At 41.4% G+C, this 19,451-nt stretch overlaps 1 protein-coding gene across 2 annotated transcripts in view; it reads right to left on the bottom strand.

The window, feature by feature from the left end:
- The window catches only part of kdm6a (lysine (K)-specific demethylase 6A), a 75,168-nt gene that overhangs the window by 51,578 nt on the left and 4,139 nt on the right, over window positions 1–19,451 (bottom strand). For both annotated transcript variants that reach the window (XM_060929838.1, XM_060929839.1), the window contains exons 3-4: window positions 12,714–12,822; window positions 12,494–12,543 (exon numbers count right to left, since the gene is read on the bottom strand). In XM_060929838.1, coding sequence (XP_060785821.1) covers window positions 12,494–12,543; window positions 12,714–12,822 — 159 coding nt within the window. The remainder of the gene's footprint in view (window positions 1–12,493; window positions 12,544–12,713; window positions 12,823–19,451) is intronic.

Below are 19,451 nucleotides of genomic sequence, written 5' to 3'. Positions count from 1 at the left end.
CTCCCCCTCTTCCGGAAAAAGGCAATCCACTCTCTCCGCCTCTTCTCTCTCAGAAAAAGGTAGAAACTTCTTCCTGAACCGGTCCCGTCGTTACAGTTCACTGCACAACAATAAGGCATGGTTTTTCTTTGGAAATTCCCGAACGCACGTCTGCACTCAAGCCGAACGGCAATCTAAGTAAACGGAAGTGGACTCAACTCAAGCGGTTTGTTTGGCTTAAATGACGTCACGCGCCGAGTGGTTACGAAAATAGCCGAACAGAAATTCGCCACGATCCGCATTATCTCATCTCATTATCTGTAGCCGCTTTATCCTTCTACAGGGTCGCAGGCAAGCTGGAGCCTATCCCAGCTGACTATGGGCAAAAGGCGGGGTACACCCTGGACAAGTCACCAGGTCATCACAGGGCTGACACATAGACACAGACAACCATTCACACTCACACCTACGGTCAATTTAGAGCCACCAGTTAACCTAACCTGCATGTCTTTGGACTGTGGGGGAAACCGGAGCACCCGGAGGAAACCCACGCGGACACGGGGAGAACATGCAAACTCCACACAGAAAGGCCCTCGCCGGCCACGGGGCTCGAACCCAGACCTTCTTGCTGTGAGGCGACAGCGCTAACCACTACACCACCATGCCGCCGATCCGCATTAACTTATTTTAATTATTACTTATTAACAATGCTTCTTGGGACCAGAAGAAAATTAGAGAGTTTTTTTTTTAACATATAAAAGTTTCAAATGTGCATAAAACCATTGCCAGGAGCTTTAAGTGATGTGTCAGGAGACTTTAAAAATAAATAAAACCCCCACACCCCATCACTGAGCCCTACGCGTCTCTTGCCAGCAAAGATGAACAGAAAGTAATCAAGTTGGCAGTCAAGTTAACAGTACGTGTTAACGCCATATAAAAAAAAAAAGGTTTAACTAGCCTCACTTAGGTGTCCATCACTAATAATTAATTATCGAGAATATATCGATCCTTTGATCACCAAAAGACAAAATGACTGCTGATACTGCCAAACTTGACATCGAGCTCAAGGGCAGCTGCAGCGTTTTTTTTTTTATTTTTTATAACCCCCGCCTCCTCCATGGCACAATATAAATGACCTCTGCAATTTGCAACACATAAATGAACTGAACGGTGAAGATTTAGAAACCGCTGCCAGTCAGTGGGTGGACATCGACAACCTGGGTAACCTCCATCATTTCCATAACAGACAGACAAAGAGATCACCAGCAGCAGCAGGGGCACTAGACCTGTGGTGGCTTCACTTTATTTAAAAATAAATCAAAAAAGAGAGAGATGACGTGCTGTCTTTTTATAGACCCCTTCGCAGTAAACGTCATTCATACGCAAGAGGAAATTGCGCGCGCAGCCTGGACTCAAAAAAGACTCAGCGATGCCTAGTTGTTGTGTTGTCGGGTGTCAGAATCGTAGCAGTGATGGGGTTAAAATGTACAGAATTCCAGCAGGATCTCACCCATTCCAAAAAAATAAATAAATAATAAATAAAAATCGCCGACGTCTATGACTACAAGCCATCAAACGTGTAGACTGGGATGAAAGCACTATCAAAAATGTGAGGGTTTGCAGCACCCACTTCATCACAGGTAAGATCAGGCTATTTATTAAATCTTTCTTTTTTATTCTTTCTAGTCTTCGTTTATTGATGTAGCAAAATACTTTGGTAACGTTTGTCTGATTAGCTGGGTCATAGTTACACAATGTAATGAATATTGTTAGCATGTTAACTTAGCTTTGCATGCAGTTTTGTTTGTAGGAGAGGTCTCGCTTGACTCAAGCAGTCCAGATTTTGTGCCATCATTATTTGTGTATGCCGAAAATCACAATTTTAAAGCAAGGATGGAAAGGTAAAATTGTGTGCCCTCACTCTAAATGCCAACTTACGTTGACTGCTCCAACCTAGCTCCCGCCCCGTTCAGTTTCATTTCTGCTCTCTGCCTCTCGCTTTTTACGCAGCTCTGATTTCTCTTAGCTGCACTCTTTACACTATCATTCCTTTCATGCCATTACCTCCTGCAAATTGCTGTTTAGTGTTGGTATTTGCTGTTGTAGCTAAAGCCACATTGCCATCACATCACTGGCATAATTTGATTAAAACAAAATATGAATGTCCCATTGTTAATCAAGTTGTACATGCCCGCACATAACAATCATATGCGTCTAAAGACTTGTAGGCACGAAGTTTTTCATGGGTGTACACTGAAGTCTTGTCAATAAGGTACGAGTATATATCTGGCCATTGTATACCAGGGAACTTACTAACATCGTCCGTCCACTCTTTAATTAAATACGGATCCGGTAGGCGATGTCCACAGAGTTAACTTATTTATGTAGCATTCTCGATCTTGTAACGACAATTGTTTGGCATAATCTGACAGCTCATAATGCCGGTCTATGGGCAGCGCCATTGTTTGAGTCCAGGCTGCACGCGCATCCTGGCAACGGTCGGTTTGTTTACAAACATGCGAAGGGGTCTATACAGTTGATAGTTATAGCCAATAAATGTAGGGTTACACTTCTCATCTTAACTATAATGGCTCTTGCAGGTAAAATTAGCTTAAATAATAATGACTTGCAGTACTACAGGTTTGAAATTTCACACTGACACCCTATTCAAAAATGTTTATAGTATTAAGTGTTCGTTTAAAACCACACAAGTCAGTGTTACATATTCATTTCCTTTAATTTTCAATACTCAATTTTTAATGTAAAACATAAACCAAGATCTCAAATCATCCATTTGTTCTTTCTGTGGGATAAGATTTCTGGTTATATGTTCATAATAATAAGTGTCTGACAATACTAAAAACAACATGTTCGTAAAGAGGCACACCAATGGAGAGGCCAGTGAAGTCTGGATACATTACGATTAGGGATGTTAACCGATGACCGTTTGACCGATGGTTGACCGAATCAACGTCAACCGGTTAATTTTTTTTGGTTGTCGGTTAAAAATAAATAAATAAATAAATAAATAAATAAATATCAGTCGTTTTGAAGCTGCCAATTTTGGAGTGGAGAACCTGGAATTCTGTGTTGTAAACGCTTGGGGCATACCATGTGGTGTAAGGACGACAGCTGACAAATCAGAAACACCCATTCAGTCATGTCCCGCCCTCCCGCCCCACTCGGCGAAAAGTGTCGACACAGGCTTTTTAGCTTACAAATTACTATTCTGTTTTTTTTTTAATTATTATTAGAAGGCACATTGAGTTTAGTCCTGCCTTGGCCAGTGCATTCTGAAAGTATGTTTCGGTCTGCAGCCAGCAATGCATGTTATTGCAGATCATATCTCTCCACACAAACTAAAAGGCGCAGATGCCAACTTTTTCACGGCTGAATCGTGCAGATCCAATTTTTTTTTTTGGGGGGCGGGGGCGTTGGAGTGTCTGAATAATTTCATCAGAGTAAATTCTATATTAAAATTACTAAATAAGCAAATGCCGTTACAGTCCATGAAACATAGGAAGTATGAGAAGAAAACAGTAAATCAGAAAGCTGCGCACGTTTGCACAGCTTCCGCGAAAACGTGCGCAGCTTTCTGATTTACTGTTTTCTTCTCATACTTCCTGTGTTTCATGGACTGTAACGGCATTTGCTTATTTAGTAATTTTAATACAGAATTTACTCTGATGAAATTATTTAGACACTAACGCCCCCCCCCAAAAAAAAAAAAAAAAATCGGATCTGCACGATTCAGCCGTGAAAAAGGCGGCATCCGCCAAAAGGCGCACCATTTGCATCCCTATTTAAACTCCTAGGTTAACCGACTTTAACCGGCTAATGAGGCTCGGTGGTTGGTCAAGATTTTTTAGTTTTCGCCATCCCTAATTACGATGCAATGACGAAACCTCACAGCTTGTATGAAGGTGTTTGTTCTAGCACCTACAGCAAAACACAATACACCGTCAGCCTATAGAGATCTTGCATGTGACGTCACAGCCGATCCAGATTGTAACAGACGCCATCTTATCGGTCAAACGCCATATTTCCGCCTTCTGCTTCTACTTCTGGTTCTACTTCTGCTTCTACCTTTTCTTCTGGAAAACCCTACTATATACAATTCTACTACAACGGCTGCGACTACAAGCTCTCCCTACCTGTGCACGGTTTTTTATGTTTTTTTGTGTGTATTTTTGCGTGTTGTTCGTCTGTACCGGACTTCAATATCCACTACAACCGTATGGACTTACTGGACATTGGTTTCCAGCAGAAAATGACGGTTTGTAGCGATTTCCATCGCATGCACAACATTCCGGACGAGATAGCGAGACCAGCGGGGTCTCCGTGGATTGTTATCGGGTCTGGCAGGCGAAGGAGGCGGCGTCGATCGGGAGAGGAAGCAAAAGCGAGGCTGCAGGCAGAGCCGGCCTGTTGACTAAGCTGAGAAAACAGCCACTCAAATCTCCACTGCTGCCTCTACCTCTCCAACGCCAGATCCATGGTAAACAAGACGGACGATTTGGAATTACAGCTGGAATTACCTTATTCTATAATTGGCTGGTCAGTGATATACTAGATACTACTGATATATCTAGTGTCAGTACTAGTACTCAATACTTAAGTGACTTACCCATCCAATGAGGATTGTTATTTTCTTGTTTACAAGATGCCACATCTGAGGGCGGCTGACAAATCCTGAATTTCTGTAAAGATAACTGTCCAGAGATTTATAAGCACGCAGTGCTTCACCACTGAACAGCGAGGGAAAGTTAATGAGGTAATTATACATGTCTGGGTATTCCACCTCTGGCAGTTCAATATCCACTGACCCGGTCGTGAAAACTACGTCCGGTAAGCCATAAGGGTCACTAATCTGTAGGTCGTTTATTTTAGACATATATCTAGTTATCTGTTCATTAGAAAAATGAGCCGTGTAGTCCGTCGGTTGAAATTGATCCATTTTGTATACGAGCGCAGCAATATTCAGCTGTGTTGTTGACCGACAAGATGGCGGCTGTTTACATTCCGGTCACGTGACTGCAAGATCTCTATAGGCCTTTCTACACAGACATTCCATAATACTGGCGTAAAGGTACCTCAGTATTCCGGCTTTAGTCATTTACAGTAAAATGAAGCTGCGCCTGTGTGTTTTTACATTGCAAACTAGTGTTCTGCAACCAGAGGCGTGATGTGTTACAATGGAGCATTGGCGTCTCAGGTAACGCACCTACATGTCAAATATGAAGACCCTGATTGTACTAGTGTTGCTTAAAAATAACAGCAGGCGAACCGAATGTCCTGACTCTTCAAGCACAAAGTTAACGAGCATCATATGTAACATGTAATCATGTGTGTTAAATTTATTCATGTTTAAGGGAAGTAACAGTCTCAATGTAACATGTTTGCCCCCTTTAGAGCACAAGCCAAGCAGATTTTTCAGAATTTTATTTATTTGGTCGCATACATCACACCTTGACAGGGGAAGAATACAGGGTAAAGCCCCAACTGATTTTCAACCCCTTTGGCATAGATTTTTAACACCACCACCAGATGCCCCTCCTGACACAACCCTCCCCAATCTTTCCGGACTTGAAACGGGCACCAAGTATGCACTGGCTTGTGCAAACCCAGTGGCTGGGTATTTTTACCTAATCTGCACGTCTTTGGGCTGTGGGGTAAACTGGAGCACCCAAAGGAACCCCATGCAGACATGGGGAGAACATGCAAACTCCACACAGAAAGGCCCTGGTCAGCCCTGGGATTCAAACCCAGAACCTTTCTGCTATGAGGCAACAGTGCCAACCACTACACCACAATGCCACTGAGGGTGTCTCGTTTTTGAGCCCGTTTATTTATTTATTAAAGAGAGAATCAGAATGAACGGTAATGAGAAAGAGACTAGTGCAGAGACTTGTGCAAGCACCATGTTTGTGTGATCAGAATTATTTTGAAGGAGAAAGTGAAGTAGGAAGCGATTCAGGGCAGAAAGGCACACGAACCACGGATGCCGTCGACATTTGAATTCATGCTGGTCTCAGAATGTCAAAGTCAAAAATGTCACCTCTGTCCCACCATGCTACCGGTCCCTTTTACACAGACGTTGATTCTGGCTGTTACTACCAATTGTTCCAGCTCAGAGGCAGAACACCACAGACTCCCGTTCCCCGTTCGGACGTTTTATACAGAACATAATAAAAAGTATAAGAATTTCACCTTGAACAGACTGCGTAAAAAAGGACTTCTCTGTCCATCTATGGCTATACTTGGAAATGATCAACCGCTTTTCTGGAAGAGATCAGCTGTAGCCATCAAGGCAACCACACCACAGAATTCACCATCACACTTATTTGAACTTTCATGGGACACATGTACTAATGCAAAACTGTTAGCCATCTCTATTAAAAACTTTTGAAACATCAAAAATAGTTTAACAGCAAAAAAAAAAACGGGGGTAGTTTAATTGTGCTAGTCTCATCACACTAGTGTATATAACCACCATGTTAGCAATATTACTTCAGTATTAACATTTGCACATAAAGCCATGTGTCAGTGAGCTCGTACACTACCAATAACATGGACAGATCAGTAGATGTCCCAAATAATAGTGGAGCTCTTCTATTCATAGCAGGGCCCCATACATAACATCAATGCAAAGACCTGATTTTTGATGGCTTTGACTGTACAAACATGTACCACCACAGGGAACCCAACCATAAGTGCCAGGCAATGCACGGCCAGGCAATGCACGTTAAACACTTGAAAGAAGAAGAACTTTATTCGTCATGTGTACACTTGTGAAATTCCTCTCTGCATTTAACCCATCTGAAGCAGAGAACGCATGCGCACGCACAAACAATGAGCACACGCACCTAACCAGAGCAGTGGGCAGCCATGCTAACAGCACCCAGGGAACAGCTGGGGGTGGGGGGGGTGGGGGGATGATGCCTTGCTCAAGGGCACCTCAGCCTAAGGCCGCCACACATCAACCTAACTGCATGTCTTTGAACTACGGGGGGGAAAACTAGACAGGCCTTTCAATTACATAATTTGGGCTACACCCTGTATTTCTGAATTTGGACTTTTTCCCGTCATGATACAGGGTAATTTGGGCTTTTCTGCACGTGCAAAGTGCTGTTTTCCCAGTGCTTAAACCTGCTGCTGCTTTTTTAGCTACAAAGTTATGAATAAATAAAGAAATCTATGAATTATTTTTACCTTTATTGCAAAATGTCTGCAACATTAATCCCTCTTGACGTACATGTCAAAAATAATTAGAACACAGTTAGTTAGTATTTAAGAGTTGTGTTGGGGCCTGAGGAGAGCCTGTGAATGAAAAAGCAAGTTATGCACTGTTGCCATCAAAGAGACATACCTGTAGCAGACCTGTGACACAAAAGGTTATTCAGTCTTTTACCCGATTTAAATCATATGGCACTAGGTATCAGAGATATTGCAGTTGAGGTCAGATAATGTGGGATTATAGGGCTATTTTTAGGTTTTAAAAAATGATACAGGACTTATTAGAATTTAGCACAATAGGGTAATAAACATTCTGGTTCACACTCCAGTCCAGAAGGTGGCGGTAATGCACCTAAAAGCTGTTTGCCAGCCGCCATAAAACAATATAAAAGAAAGGGGGGGAGCAGCTTTACCTAATGTGGAAATCCCGCTCTGGTCATTGATACGCAAGTCTCGCTCCTCCACAAAATCATGGGGTGCCGATCGCCGTTGGAGAATTCGTGCTCTGCGCGAAGCTTACGGCTAGTTCGATGAACCCGGAACAACATGGGAATGGTGCGGATTTCGCATCAATTATGAGCAATACATGCTAATTCTCAGTGTTTTTAAAGAAGAACGCCAAGATATTGGGTTTTAATGCAGCCAAGTTTATTTAATCAGCATTTGTTTGGTTTTTTTTTTTTTGTTTTTACTTTTGATAGCACATTTTGGGTGCTTGACCTTAATTTGGGCGCCTTTTTAATTTGGGCGCCTACGAAGTTATCCATCGCAGGTTTCATGTAATTGAAAGGCCTGCTAGAGCACCCGGAGGAAACCCACGCCGACACAGGGAGAACATGCAAACTCCACACAGAAAGGCCCCTTGTGAGCTGCCGAACTCGAACCCAGAACCTTCTTGCTGTGAGGCGACCGTGCTAACCCCGACACCACCGTGCTGCCCGTTGACCACCAGACAACGAAATTTATATCGTTTAGATAAGATAGATGACTTATCTAGCCCATTTTTTAATTTATTTTTTCAAAAATATGGGATTTAAATACATTTTATGGAAAATATTCACAAAGTCATAAAAACTAAAAAGTTTTATTAGTCCACGAGCTTGTTGGACAGTTTTAGTCATGTAAGGGCGGTGGACGAATGTCTGTGCAGGAAGAGTTTTATTGAAAGCATGCTAGCAAACGGATCCAAAATGAAGACAGAGTCAATAAACAGGCAGTGATCAAGTGAGGCACAGACAGGATATCAGAGGTAATAATACTTACAGTCCAAAAACAAACGGGGTCAAAACCAGAAAAGCAATACAAAATACAAGGCTTTCACAAAGTCTGTGTTAGATTCCTTATATGATTGCACTCTAATCCTGAACAGCCGCATGCTAATTAGTTCTAATGGTGTAATTGCAGTCGGCGGCTGCGCTCCGAGCTCAAACACACGTGGACATGAAAGACGGAACCGAATAACTGTGATATTCGATTGTGACTATATAATAATGATGTAAAGCGAAAGCGCTGGTTCACTGCTGTCCACCAGGCATCCAGCAGAGTCACAACATAAATGTCGTGGTGTTGTTTCTGGCACACAGTGTCAAAGAAAGGAATAAATGCGTATTTATAACTGATGTGTCTCTCATTATTGTTGTCACCGTCAAACAAGGCAGCAATTTATTAATGCAAAATACACTACATAATTGGAGGGTTCATATGCTAGAATATTCTATTCAGGTTGGTTTTGTGCCCTAGCAAATATTTTGTTCATACACTCATCCAGAGCTCCACTTTTAGGCAATGCCTTAAAAACTTAATATAGATATTGACTGTCCATGTACTGCCGACTGCTGCTAACCAGGTGCTCTTCCTGAAACCACGGTTAATGTCAGCAAATATCCAGTTCCTGTCCAAGTGAAGAGGTCCTTAAAACACATCCATAATAACAAAATATGTCCAGATGAAATTATTTAAGCTCTCTGGATAGATGCAAGACTGATTTCCACCATGAGCACATTCTACAGCATTCTGGAAAGGAGCAGGCCTACTGTACAAACTCAAGAAAGTCTCTACTGCACAGACTGGTGGCAAATTTGACATAAGGAATGTATTCTGGCTTCATTTCTATAGAATGGGAGTGAACATGTGGGCACCGTCCACTTTTATACACACACAGACACTCTTTACATGGTACTTTAACCATCAGCAAGAATACATTAACAATATTTTTGTCTCCATAACATATTACAAAACAACCAATGATTGTACTCTGGGTGAGGTGAGGGGAGAAGGAGACTTCACAAAGGATTTTCAGGTAATTAAGGACATGTGTTTGTTGTCCAGTGCAACTAGTGTTGACACCACTACACAAAATCCGGTTCAGTTTATTTAATAACAGTCACTCATTGCTACTGAGACATACTGAGTGTGCATTATGCAACCCTGAATTCTCTCTGAAAATCACTTCAACTCATGCCACCACCAACTCTGCAACAGAGTCTGACCAATGAATTGACGTGTTGATATCAGCCAATATGAGCCAGTTGCTGATAAATTGGCATCAGTTTTGAAAAAAAATCAGAAACAATTTAAAAAAAAAAAAAAAAAAGGAGGGGGCGCAGAAGATGGACTCTCAATATTAGTTGTTGCATAGTTTGTCCACCAGAGGGCACACTGCAACACCACTGCTTGGGTCAGCTGATTGTGATTTGTAGCATTCCAAGGTATTGCCAGAGTAGTAAAGGCATGTCACACAGATGAAATTCAGCAATTTAAAAATAAACTCAGCTTCAGTTGTAGACATAAATGGCATACATGTACAAACTGTATCTAGTGTGAACTGAAATTAGTTTTTTGTACAGTTCCTACATAGATACAGTCAAGTCATTTAGTTATTTACATTAACATTACATACACTACTGCATCTCAATCAGAATCTCATTAAGAAGTTCAATATTTTCCATCAATCATTAAAAAATAAATTATATTCTACACATTAAAACAAACTAAAATATTTCAAGCATTTTTCTATTTTGATAATTATGGCCAAGGGGACCCCCCCCCCAAAAAAAACCCTCAAAATATTGCCACATTTCAAGATCGAGTAAAGCAGTATAAATACCTTGTATCTCTCAGTCTAGTTCACTACACAACCACAATCATGGGGAAGACTGCTGACTTGACAGTTGTCCAGAAGATGGTCATCGACACCCTCCACAAGAAGGGTAAGCCACAGGAGGTCATTGCTGAAAAGGCTGGCTGGAAAAGGTGCACAAGCAACAGGGATGACCACAGCCTTGAGAAAATTGTCAAGAAAAGTCGATGCAAGGACTTGGGAGAGCACACAAGGAACAGACTGAGGCTGGTGTCAGTTCATCAAGAGCCACCACGTACAGACATCTTCAGGAAAGGGGCTACAACTGTCACGATCCTAATATCAAGCCACTCCTGAACCGTAGACAATGTCAGAAGTGTCTTACCTGGTCTAAGGAGAGAAAGAACTGGACTTTGCTCAGTGGTCCAAAGTCCTCTGTTCAGATGAAAAGTATATTTTGCACTTCATTCGGAAATCAAGGTCCTAAAGTCTGGAGGAAGAGTGGGGGGAGACAGAATCCAAGGTGTTTGAAGTCCAGTGTGAAGTTTCCACAGTCTGATGATTTGGGGTGCCATGTCATCTACTGGTGTTGGTCCACTGTTTTATCAAGTCCAAAGTCAACACAGCCGTCTACCAGGAGACTTCATGCTTCCATCTGCTGACAAGCTTTATGGAGATGCTGATTTCCTTTCCCAGCAGGACGTGGCACCTGGCCACAGTGCCAAAACTACCATCATGGTCAGCAAACCATTTAGTATTACTGTATTTGACTGGCCAGTCAACTCACCTGATCTGAAACCCATAGAGAATCTCTGGGGTACCATCAAGAGGAAGATGAGAAACACCCGACTCAAAAATACAGATGGGTTGAAGGCTGCTATCAAAGCAACCTGGGCTTCTATAACACATCAGCAGTGCCACAGGCTGATCACCTCCATGCCACACCACACTGATGCAGTAATTTGTGGTAATGGAGCCCCAACCAACTATTGAGTGTATAAATGTACATACTTTTCTGAAGTTGGACATTTCTGTATTGTAAATCCTTTTCTGTTTGATCTTTGGGAAATATTCTAATAATTTGAGATACTGTATTTCTGATTTTCATGAGCTATAAGCCATAATCAAAATTAAAAGGCTTGAAATATTTCATGTTATAGGTAATGAAAAGTTTAGCTTTTTGAATTATATATACACAATATTCTAAAATGTTTGAGATGCACTAGTATGCTATATTTGAAGGATTAAACGTTTTTCTAATTGAGTAGGTTATACCTTGAAAACACTTAAATGTGCATGTTTCTAGACAGACAAACAGTTATGTATGTATACTGGCCTCATTAAAATAATTGTTGTGTCCATAGTTCAAAATGTTTCAGTGTACATTAAGGTCTGCCTGACTATTTTTGTACTATTCATAATATTTTAATAAGATTTCTATTCAAATTAAGAGGGGTGGGTATTGACCAATAATTTCGCTTATTGGAAATCACAGACCTTTTTCCTTCATCATCAGTGCCAAAATTCCCTTATCAGTCAGGCCCTATTCAGTACCGCAGTTCATCAAGTACACATACTTTGTTTCCAGCACAGTCTTATGCAGCAAGGAACACAGGGTACCATTGGCAGGAGAAGTAGACACGGCAAGCGCCATTTCAGACTCAGTAGACATACAGTACTGAGCTCAAGCCAAACCATACCACTTGCATCAATCACACAGAAGAGAAAAGGCTACAAACCAGAGGAAAAATAATTTATTTAGGAGCTGGGCTTTAGCCACCGATATGGTACATGTGCAAATTAAAAGAATGATTGATTTTACATGCTGGATCTGATCAATCAAATCAATCTAGTTGAGAAAACAATAAATAGACAGTTTCAGTCTTGCTGGACAGCACAAGGAAGCAACACACCGCAATGTTCAGACTTGAGCTTACTCAAATAAGGTACAAGTGAGAAAACCTACAAGTGATCTACAGTGTGAGAGCTAGCACAGCTCACGTTCAGTTTGTCAACAGCCAACCAAGCCTGAATCACTGGAAATCTAGAAAATGGTCATCAGGAGCACTCTATGGCATCCCCGAGTGCTTGCCTTCCCACACAAAACTCTGACTAGCACCAACATGCATCTAGTCCAGGAACTAAAATAAACCACAGAAACAAAAAGCTGTGAATGAAGTTTTCCAGAATGTGTCTCACCTTCCAGTAGTCTGACTGTAAACTGTAGTACCTCTGGTATGCAGATAATGCTTTAAGAGAGAGAAATTTGAAGGTAATTAGTGATGCTGACTCAATTTAAAAATACCGCATAGAACTTTACATTCAAGCAGAGCAGCCGGGGTCATGTGTGGGTGAGAATAATAAAATAGGTTTAAAAAAAAAAAAAAAAAAAAAAACGCACACCTTAATATTGACTCACCTTTAGGGTAATTGTCTAGCAAGAGGTTGAAATGGCCTAACTGGCAAAACACCTCAGGTTCAACTTTTCCTTCAGATTTCAAGATGTAGGCATCATAGCAGCGAATGGCCTGGAAAAAGATGTAAAAATGCATGTGTTTACCACCAAAATTAAAATCCTTCACCACAGAAAAATTCTTTGGTCATTTCCAAATTTGTGCAACATGTGCCATACACATTTTTACCAAAATCATACACAAGCATTTTGATGTTTGTACGAACACTCATGTAAACTGCAAAAGAAGTTATTTTGCCATAATGATTGGAAAGCATTTTTACACAAGTTTCTTCATTGAGTGTCCCTTCTGACATTCATGTACTATTCATTGTGGCTTGAATACACTTGGCTTAAAGGAACAGTCCACCGTACTTCCATAATGAAATATGCTCTTATCTGAATTGAGACGAGATGCTCCGTACCTGTCCGAGCTTTGCGCGACCTCCCAGTCAGTCAGACGTAGTCAGACGCGCTGTCACTCCTGTTAGCAATGTAGCTAGGCTCAGCATGGCCAATGGTATTTTTTGGGGCTGTAGTTAGATGCGACCAAACTCTTCCACGTTTTTCCTGTTTTACATAGGTTTATATGACCAGTGATATGAAACAAGTTCAGTTACACAAATTGAAACGTAGCGATTTTCTATGCTATGGAAAGTCCGACACTATAATGACAGGCGTACTAACACCTTCTGCACGCTTCGGCAGTGCACTGATACGGAGCTCAGATATCAATGCGCTGCCGAAGCGTGCAGAAGGTGTTAGTACGCCTGTCATTATAGTGCGGACTTTCCATAGCATAGAAAATCGCTACGTTTCAATTTGTGTAACTGAACTTGTTTCATATCACTGGTCATATAAACCTATGTAAACAGGAAAAACGTGGAAGAGTTTGGTCGCATCTAACTACAGCCCCAAAAAATACCATTGGCCATGCTGAGCCTAGCTACATTGCTAACAGGAGTGACAGCGCGTCTGACTACGTCTGACTGACTGGGAGGTCGCGCAAGGCTCGGACAGGTACGGAGCATCTCGTCTCAATTCAGCTAAGAGCATATTTCATTATGGAAATACGGTGGACTGTTCCTTTAAAGCACATGCCAGAATTTAGGAACAAGTAATACTTGAGTTTTCAAAACCTTTCAGTAGGACCCAATCTGCCGACATTCAGCAGGTAGGTACACTTAAAATACTGGCCTTCACTAACCAATCTTGTGTAGAATAGATTTAAGCACATAATGACATAGTAACAAATCTGGCTCAGATTCATTAAAATTGTCATAGGACATCAAAACCTACTGTGATTTAAGTTAATTTGATCAATCATGTTTGCATCCACTAATCCCATATTAACGCATCATTTGACCTCATACATAAAACATGCCATAATTTATCCATAACTCCGATACTTTAGTCCTTCTCTTCATTAAGTCAGCAAAAGTTGATTGGTAGACCCATCAGGTTCTCCAAAAAACACCACACACAAGCCATAATCAGCAAAATTAAAACAAAAAAGGCCTGAAATTTCAGTTTACATGTAATAGATATAGAATATGAAAGGTTTCCTTTCGGGGGGGGGGGGGGGGGGGACCACAATATTCTGGGTTTTTTTCTTTTTAGATGCACCTGTAGGTCAAAGAGGATTTGCAAATCATTGTATTCAGTTTTTCCTTTGTATTTTACACAACATCCCAATTTATTTGGTATTGGTGTTGCACAAATGGGCTGAAGTACATGAAAATGACAGATAGCTCTGTTATGCTATGGGGAGCATTTAAGTTTGCTGGCTTGTGTGCACTTATCCCCTTAGGGGGCAGTCACTGTGAATCAAAATGTTATTCTCGTTGATCACCTTTAGCCTATGACGAAACATCTGTCCTGATGGGAGTGATCTCTTCCAGGATGACTCCACCTCCATCTATCAGACATGACTCTCTAAATAATATGCATTTATAAAAACACACGCACACACCATCTCAACCCCTCCGGCCACTTGAGGGAATAACATGGTAGACAAAACGCTACACACCACTCATCAAAAACACCAACTGAAGAATGGTGTTCATCTCCCTAGTACAGTTCTAAGCACAACTGAGGCTGTTCTGGTGGCTCAAGGTGGCCCAGTGCTTTAATCAGCTTCCCCCCGTCACACATCTATACATTTTTCTTTCATTTGTGTCGAATTCAGAGTCTGAACTACAACCACAACCATTTCAAATAAAATCAAACTTTTCTGTGCAAAGAGTAGAAATAAAACAAAAAGGGAACAGTCAGTGTGTTTACATGCACATAGAGAAAATCGAATTTCTGCCGTAGCTCGACTGAAATCGAAATTCTAAATGCCATGGAAACACCTTAGCTCGGCTGAAATCGAACCGAACTGGATTTCTCGTAATCGAGCTACGCGACCTAGGTTATGTGATTGTAGCCGAGCTACTTAGTGCATGTAAACCCTATCGAGCTACGTAGTCGAGCTACTTACTTCAGCACTGCCCCTTCCAGAAGTGACGAGTGACGAGACCACAAGCGGGAAACACAACAGCCTCGGTCGGCATGACAACAGTAGTAGTAGCAAGCAGCAGAAGAGGTCAGGAGGAACAAGGAGAACGAACGAACGAACATGGAACTGATAACTTTGTTTATACTCTTGAATAGCTCTTCTTCATGATGACAACCGGAAGTGTACCAACACGATGGGGCGTGTAGCGCCACCTGTGGCTCGGGTGCACAATGTACCGCACACAATAGCTCGATTTCCTTGTGTGCATGTAGGATTGGATTTCTCTGGCACCCCTGCTGGGACCCTTAGCTCGATTACCGACAGTAGCTCGATTTGGATGTGTATGTAAATGCACTGAGTGTGTTATTAAACTAAAGACCTTAGAACAAAAAGTAGATAAAGGCTGTACTAGTATTACGACTGATACCAATGTAACATCCTGGATCAAAGTTAAACCAAACTGGGCATATTGTACTAGATTGTGCACAGGGATTAAAAATTTAATGGCCTATCCAGGCTTCTGTAACATTTTCATTGGCCCATCACTGATTCATTCATCATGATATTGGATCTCATTATACACTCACAGAACACTTTATTAGGAACACCTAACTCATTCATACAATGATCTATCAGCCAATCGCATGGCAACAGTGCCATGTATAACAATCATGCAGATACTGGCCAGCAGCTTCAGGTATTATTCACATCAACCATCAGAACGGGGAAAGTTTTGGTTTCAATGCTTTTGACCATGGCGTGATTGTTGGTGCCAGACAGTCTGGTTTGAGTACAATTGCTGATCTCCAGGGATTTTGAATCTCTAGAGTTTACTCAAGAACTACACAATTAAACCCAAACCCCACACCGAACCATCCAGTGAGCAACAGTTAAGCAGACAAATGACTTGTCAAGAATGGCCATGGAGAACCAAGAATGGCCACACTGGTTTGAGTTGACAAAGGCTACAAGAACTCAACCACCCTGTACCACTGTGGTGAGCAGAAAAGCATTTCAAAATGGACAAACACATTAAAAGTTGAGACAGATGGGCTTCAACAGCAGAAGACCACACTGGGTTCCCACTTCTGTCAGCCAAGAACAGAAAGGTAAGGCTGCAGTGGGCACAGGTTCAGCAAAACTGGACAGGTGTAGACTGGAAAAACGTAGCCTGGTCTGATGAATCTCCATTTCTGCTGAGGTGTACACAGATGATAGGGTCAGAATTTGGTGCCAGCGACATGAATCCATGAACCCAACCTGTCTAGCATCAACAGTCCAGACTGGTGTAGTTGTGTAATGATGTGGGGAAGGTTTTCTTTAAAACACTTCGGGCCTGTTAATACCAAATCACACCTTAAAAATCACACAGCATAGTTTTATCATGTGCACATTTTATCAAATTAAACGTTTCCAGTATAAACTTACAGGGCCAAAAACACATGATGCTACATATTTGAGGGGGTGTACAGAGATCCTGCAGTAGTTGATTTTTGTACACAAATATTCATGTCTCTGTAAATTGTGCTTAGGCTTCACAAAAACTCTTCACACCTGTAAATATTTGACACTGTATTGACTCCATTTGATTCCATTTAAAAGGTATTTTCATACAACCCAAAATCAGAAAAAGTTGGGATGGGATGGCATGTTGAAAGTGAAGTTAAAACTGAAAACAATGATTTGTAAATAAACTTTGACCTGTATTGCACTCAAAACAATAACAGCACATTATTTAATGTTCTACCTCTTGAATTTTATAACTTTCCCCCAAAATTAACATTATTGCATTCTTATTCTTGCAACACATTTTTTTTGGGGGGGGGGGGGGGGGGGGGGGGGGGGATTACAGTACCACTTTATAAAATGTTACCATTCCTTCTCGCAACACTTAAGACGTTTAGGGACTGAAGACACCAAGTGGTGAAGTGTTTCAGGTGTTCTTTTGTCCCATTCTGCCTGCAAACAGGTCTTAAGGAGCCACTATTGTCATTTTCCATTTCAACATTTGCCACACGTTCTCCATTGGGGACAGGCACCCTCTTCTTCCACAGCTATGCCTTTGTAATGCGTGCAGAATGTGGTTTTGCATTGTCTTGTTGAAATATCCCTGGAAAAGATGCTGTCTTGAAGGCAACAAATGTTGCTGCAAACTCTTGGGCTACTTTTCTGTATTAATGCTGTCGTCACAGAAGCGTAGGTTACCTTTACCAAGGGCACGGACATCAACCCAATACCACAGCAGACCCTGGCTTTTGCACTTGTTGCTGGTAACCGTCTGGATGGTCTTTTTCATCTTTAGTTCAGAGCACACAGCATCCATTTCTTCCAAAAAAAAAAAAAAAGACCTGGAATACTGATTCGTCTGGCCACAAACATCTCCACTGTGCGATGTTCCATCCCAGATGCCTCTGAGCCCAGAGAAGAGGACAGTGCTTCTGGACACAGTTAACATAAGGCTTCCTTTTTGCACAGTAAAGTTTAACTGACATTTGTGGATGTAACTCTGTATTGCAGTGCTCAATAGGTTTGCCAAAGTAACCCCGAGCCTACGTGGTTATAGCAGCTATAGAGGAATGACGGTTCTTGATTCAGTTCCGTCTGAGGGATCGGAGATAACTGGTGTTCAGCTTAGTCTTGCGCCCCTGATGCACCAAAATGCCTCCAGATTCCTTAATCATTTAATGTTATGCACTGTAGAGTGCGAAATATCCCCAATTCCTTCCTAGCTTTCTAAAAACAAAATCATTTTCCCCTTGCACATTTGTTGACAAACTGGAGCTCCTCTGCCCACCTACGCTCCTCAAAGACTATGCTTTTCCAGGATACTGATTTTGTACCAAATCATAATTACAAAATCACCTGTTGACATTAACCGTTTCAAGTCACATCATTGTTTTACCTCATTACTAGCCCTAAATTGCCCCCATTCCAACTTTTTTTGCAATATGTTGCAGGCCTGAAACACAGGAATGGATGCACATTTTAAATAAAGTTTACCTGAAAAAATAAATAAAATAAAAGAACGTGAAATATCTTGGGCTCATACTGTGGGCAAAGAAATAAAAGTCACTGCTTTTTTAATTTGCATTTTCCATACTGTCCCAACTTTATGATTTGGGATTGTATCTGTACTTTGAGGATACAAAATTTTAGTGCAGACACAACTCCCTTGGGTTATCGGCATATGAGCTAGTTTGACACGTCCATGCACACTGAGGAGTTCACCTGTTTAAACCAGAGATACAAAAGATGGCCGCTCGTGTTCTCTGTGGTTGTTTGTTGCAGCACGTGTACAATACCAGTGTAAATATTTGAGGCACTATAACGCCATGTGACACTGCGTCCAAAACTGATTAAGCAAAGTATCGGCATGGCTGAAATTGCATACTTGTGTACAATTCTAGATCATTAGAGTACTAAAGTTACAACAACAAAAAAAATTAAAGAGAAATGGAGCTTATCAGAGTGTAACATTTTTGTGCATAAAATCGATAAACATTACAGCTCTACTTGGCAGCAGAAAGCAGATGGACAGATTTTTTTGCCTCCGACATGCCATCTAGTGGATATTGCTTTTAATCCTACAGATTTACATAAGATACGCAAGCAAATACGTGAATGCCACTCACTGCATGCCCACACATACTTGTTGTACCTTTACAGAGAAGGGACCTTGTTGTACTGGGATTGACTCATGATCTTAAGGCAAGTGATATTTCTGAGACTGAGTAAACAACTGTGTGCACAGAAAACCCTGCACTGAGCTATGCTCTTACCTCGGATGAAAACTGACATCCAGTTCCCCCCACCCCACATCCTACAATGCAGTTAGAGCAAATTCTTTTCCATGTCACCTGTGCAATGAGCAGAATCTGATTACTAGTTTACAAAGCAATTCTGTTAGATTAAGGGGTTAAGCTTTCCTGCACATAGCTGCACCATGATCATCACTGCATGATGTTTTGAGAAAACCAAGCTCACACCACCCAAGTACACGAGCATGTCTCATAAAATCAAGTGGTTTTAAAAACAAAAATACTACATTATGGGGAATGGACCAAAAGACATTGAGACTGACAAGAACCAAAATACATATTTCTGAGGCATTTAATTAAATTACAAATGGTGAGAACACAAATCATTCAAATAACTAGTCTCAGATTTTCTGAATGAGGTGGGTTCAGTCCATTTCCATGCGAACT

This window comes from Neoarius graeffei, chromosome 9, assembly GCF_027579695.1.
Source record: "Neoarius graeffei isolate fNeoGra1 chromosome 9, fNeoGra1.pri, whole genome shotgun sequence".
NCBI lineage: Eukaryota > Metazoa > Chordata > Actinopteri > Siluriformes > Ariidae > Neoarius > Neoarius graeffei.
This window is presented reverse-complemented; position numbering and strand designations above follow the sequence as displayed.